Source organism: Halyomorpha halys, unplaced genomic scaffold, assembly GCF_000696795.3.
Source record: "Halyomorpha halys isolate HHAL.00 unplaced genomic scaffold, Hhal_1.1 Scaffold177.1, whole genome shotgun sequence".
Classification (NCBI taxonomy): domain Eukaryota; kingdom Metazoa; phylum Arthropoda; class Insecta; order Hemiptera; family Pentatomidae; genus Halyomorpha; species Halyomorpha halys.
The window spans coordinates 4,807-9,821 of NW_027114700.1; the positions used below are offsets into that span (position 1 = coordinate 4,807).

Consider the following 5,015-nt stretch of genomic DNA (forward strand, 5'->3'; position numbering starts at 1 on the left):
TGTTTATGACTTACACATTATATTTTGTTATGCTGTTGTATTATTGGAAGGAAAAAGTTAATTTTCATTATTTTCATCTCATAAACCCCTAATATCCCAGAATGGACAATTTGGTAAGCATTATTAATATTATTGTAGAGCATGTTAATTTTTGGTTTTATGAAGGTATCCAATGAACGCTTCGCAGACCTTCCAACGGTTCCTGGATCGGGTGTTTCAAGTTTTCGACTTCGCTCTGTGGTTCCTGGATGACATCATCATCGCCTCCAGAGACGAATAAGAGCACACAACACATGTAGAGGAAGTACTGCGGCGACTTGAGGATCACGGTCTGGCAAAGTGTGTCTTCGCTCGCCAGGAAGTCACATTTTTAGGACACATGGTCGACGCCATTGGCATTAGCACTCTTCTGGCCAAGGTTGAAGCTATTGCATCATATCCCAGACCGGCTACGATTAGGGACCTGGGACGTTTCCTGGGTATGTTTAACTTTTACCGTCGTTGCATATCCAGAGCAGCAGATTTGCAAGCTCCAGTCAACAAGTTCCTCGCTGGGGTGAAGAAGAATGATAAGAGACCAATCACCTGGAAAGAAGAATCCATCAAAGCATTCGACCATTGCAAAACTACCATTCAGAATGCTGTAGTGCTAGGATATCCTAGAGAGAACGCTCTTCTAGTCTTAGTATGCGATGCCTCTAGTACCGCCATGGGAACATTGGGCGACCTCTTGGGTTTTCTCTTCGGAAGGCATTCACCCCAGCGCAGAAGAAATATGCACATATGATAGGAAGCTCTTGGCTATCCACCGAGTCATCAAGCATTTCAGGCATTACTGGACGGACCACAAACCGTTGGAATATGCTTTCCATCAAAATCCGGAGACAGCGAAACCCATGCGGATTCGTTTGGTTAATTTCATTAGCCAGTTTACGACTGACATCCTGACATCCGCCTGCATGGGCTTAGCCATCCTGGTATTCAAGCCTCAAGACGGCTAGTAACACAGCGATTTTTCTGGCTTGGCATGAACGCCGAAGTCTCGAGATGGGCTCGGTGTTGTATTGCCTGTCAGACATCAAAAGTGATCCGTCACACGGTAACCACTCCAGGTACCTTCGCTCCTAGCTCCAGGTTTGAACACATTCACGTTGACCTCATCGGACCCTTGCCAAACTTCGACGGAATGCGGTACTGTCATTGACTGATTCACCCGTTGGCCTGAAGTGTGCCCTCTGGAGGAGATAACAACTACCAAGGTAGCATCAGCGATTATGGGTACATGGATCTCCCGCTATGATACGCCAGCAAGGATAACCACTGACCAAGGGCGCCAGTTTGAGTCAGGTATTTTCATAAATCTTACTCGTTTATTAGGTATCCAGTGTAACAGGACTACAGCATACCATCCTCAGTCCAACAGATGCATGGAGCGGTGGCACAGGACCCTCAAGGCATCCCTCATGTATACACTGAACGCATCGGGATGGAAAAGTACGTTACCAACAGTTCTTTTAGGCCTCCGACCGGTAGAGAGAGAGGACGTGGGAGCCAGCGCTGAGAAAATGGTATTTGGACAGCCTTTATGCCTCTCTGGAGAGTTCTTCGAGGCATCAAGACGTCAGGAAGACTCCGAATCGACGCTGAAGACCCTGCAGGAGGCCATAAAGAATCTCCGTCCTGTGCCATACAGCAATAGCACGTCCAAGACTTTTGTGCACCGAGACTTAAAGGACTACACCCTCGTATTTCTAAGGGACGACTCCGTTAGGGTACCGCTCATTCCACCGTACTTAGGACCCTACAGAGTAATCTTACGGAAGGAGAAAACATGTAAGATCCAGCTACCATCAGGTCCAAAAACGATTTCGAGTGGTCGACTGAAGGTTGCACATCTTCCTGGTGTAAAGACAACGCAGGTAGAAAGAAACGCCGACGTGGGTGAGCCCAGTCCCACGCCCGCTGCAGGATCTGCTAACTCTTCTAATGACCTCGACGCACAACAGCATCAACCACAACCAGTATGTCACACCTGCTCTAAGCGTGCAGTAAAGCCGACTGTTAGGTTCTGCGCCAACGTCATTGGGGGGGAGTGATGTGGTGGCAAGATTATTATTAGATCAACATCTTCAGCGGCTCTGGTCAACGTTAGCAAAGAGACTGTTTGAAATGGGTTTGCCACTGTCAAAATTATTATCAACATTTGAAACCTCTTGCCATATGATCAATTAATAATAATTAACAATGACAAAACTAGGTGTTTTTTTTCGTTGTGAAAACAAAACTGAATATATCTGTTAATAATAATTATGAATGTTGTGTTATATATGTTAAGTGTAAATATTGTTATGTTGACAAATAAAGAGCATATCTAAAGATTCATCTTTATCATTACAACAGGAACTCGCATTAAAGAACTTAACCTAACTTAAAACTATTAAAAAAATATATTGAAGTTGACAAAAGAGGAAAAAAAGTCTTATACCACTGGTGATTGATGGGTCCCAGTTGTGGTTATTGTCCTGAGTGGATGTTCTCGTGGACGTAGATCGACAAAAGGACAAACATAGCCCGCCTTGTCCACTTGGAGGATGAGCCAAAGTAGTTCGCCTCCTTGGCTAAAATGATGTAGACAACAGAGATGGCCAGAATGCTGGGAACTACAAGTTTGTAGCGAGGAGAGACTGTAGACGATGTGTGTGTACACTATGAGACCCTAAGTAGTAATCTGTCTATTTGCCCTATAAATAATAACCGAGAGTAGTTTTTTTTTTTGTTTTTTTTATGTAATAAAAATCATATGTTCATATAATCAATTTGTGGACCATATGTTGGCGGCAACAATGACTGATGTAACTTATTTTCCTGATGATTATATTTAGAGGCAGTTAACTCTCTTCTTGTTCACTATAACCAATATCAAACAGTTTTGAAGTGTATATCCAATTCATACATTATGAAGAGTTATGTGTTATATAAATAAATTATGATGTAATATTTTATGGGACTGGAAACTAAGTATGTTACAACTGGTTGTTTCTTATAACTGATGTTGTAAATGATTTGTACTGTATATTTAAAATCATCTATTTCTCTATCTAGGTTGAAGAAGAACAAATGCTTCAGACAGAACTGAGGAAAATAGAAGCAAGGAAGAAGGAGAGGGATAGAAAGACTCAAGATCTTCAGAAATTGATAACTGCTGCAGATAATCAAGAGGAACCAAAGAAAACAGAAAGGAAGTTTCCACGGAAGAAATTTCCTTTCTCAAAGCCCAGAATGGACAATTTGGTAAGCATTATTAATATTATTGTAGAGCATGTTAATTTTTGGTTTTATGAAGGTATCCAATCTCAAGGAAATTTGTAATCAGTAAATCAGTAACAGTATTGTTTAATTTATTAATGAATTTCTGATTCCTATTTGTGTCATTAACATTAAATAAAAAATACCAGTCAGTAAACCTTCTTTAATATTTCTGTTGGATAGATAGTGAGATACATAATTATCTATTTTGAAAGGCTTAATAATATATTTTATTTATTTGTTTCTTTGATGACTTTTATTAGTCATTTTAGAATAATATCTATGGGAGGAGCGCCGTTTGAAATATTTGTTTCAGGAAAATGCTTTTGTGCATGGTGGAAAGAATTTGATAAAATTGATACTGGACCATTTTACACTAATCCCCAACTTCTATCCAAATTTAGCCCAAATTGGTCGAGCAATTTTTGAAATATAGTTGTACTGGGAAAAATAAGAAATAAGAGGGGCTTTCTGTAGCCCAGGTGGATAAGTGCAGGTATATCAATTTGAGATCTGCGAGAGGCACTAGTTCGAATTCAGCTTGGGGCGTTGACTTTTTTCATTAAGTGTTGTGAACAAAATGAAAAACTTGACCCCCAATATGGTTAGGCACTAAGTCCTCCATTAAAAAAAAAAAAAAGGAATTATGTATGTGTAAGCTAAAGTAGAGGATAGAATCTACTAAAATTTATAAGGAACCAACTAGATATCAACGTACATAATACCCCAAAGTTCATCAAAATTAGATTAACTGTTGGTTCAATCATGCCAGAACACAAAATTGACTACAGATAGACAGACGTAGCAAATTTGTTCCTGGATGTCTCAAAGTAAAATGAAGTGAGAAGTTTCAATTCTGAGGTCAATCTTTTCAATTTCCTGCATCCCTAGTTTTAGTAGTGAGGAATCGAAGATTAAGGTACTTTAATAAATTAATGAGAGAAAAAAAAGGGACTCAATTACTGCTTAGATATCATTGCAAGATTCTCTTTAAGTTTATTCTGTATCAGAAATAATGAAGTAGTCCATATTTCAGTATGTCCTGTACTAGGAAGGATCATTTATTATAGATGATCTGTTGGCTTGGATGGTTTGTTATTCACTGTGACTTGAGCCTGTGAAAGGCTCAAGGATTTGTTTTGGAATCCTCCTTTTGGATCTCTTTTCTCTCTCTATGTATATTGAACTCTAGAAAAGCTGTTCAAAATAAACTTTCACCACTTGCACTCATAAGAGAGGAGTCATTTTATTGTAATTTTGTTGTCCCAACCCAAAAATCAATTTTTCATAGTTTCACTGCTGATTTCCAACTGGCGATTTGGATATTAAAAATTAATGAGTAACTTAACTAAGTTTAAGTTTTTTTGGTTTACTCTTAATAATTTCTCAAATAGTCGAACAAAGAAGCATTAAAGGATTTAAATGCCTGTAGTTGCTAAAATGCAACTATTACCTAATTAAGTTATAAAACATTTTGTTTGAAGGGTTCAAACGATATTTTAATTTTTTCTCAAATCTGCTCTAGGGGTGGTTACGGGAAATCTATTTCATTTAAGGTACTCATATATGCTCCCTATCCTTTTAAAAATCATGTGATATTATTCCAGAAGTTCTTATTTTAATTTGCCCATAAGTGGCAGAGGGGCCTGTTTGATTTGGTAACCTTATTTGTTTAATTTTTATATCATATCATGTGTTTAATATATATA

At 38.6% G+C, this 5,015-nt stretch overlaps 2 protein-coding genes across 3 annotated transcripts in view; both read left to right on the plus strand.

Annotated features, from left to right (window-relative positions):
* LOC106679087 (DNA methyltransferase 1-associated protein 1) overlaps positions 1-5,015 on the plus strand; it is a 26,057-nt gene that overhangs the window by 2,277 nt on the left and 18,765 nt on the right. For both annotated transcript variants that reach the window (XM_067051840.1, XM_067051839.1), the window contains exon 2: positions 3,103-3,291. In XM_067051840.1, the coding sequence (XP_066907941.1) occupies positions 3,118-3,291 (174 nt within the window). In that variant the 5' untranslated portion in view covers positions 3,103-3,117. The remainder of the gene's footprint in view (positions 1-3,102; positions 3,292-5,015) is intronic.
* Positions 1,275-2,096, plus strand: LOC136796861 (uncharacterized). Its single transcript, XM_067051844.1, has one exon. It carries the CDS (start codon positions 1,275-1,277, stop codon positions 2,094-2,096), a length of 822 nt encoding a protein of 273 aa, XP_066907945.1.

What these genes read in the sequence shown, in the direction of transcription:
- LOC136796861 (XM_067051844.1), top strand. Translation starts at nt 1,275, where the DNA reads ATGGGTACATGGATCTCCCGCTATGATACGCCAGCAAGGATAACCACT.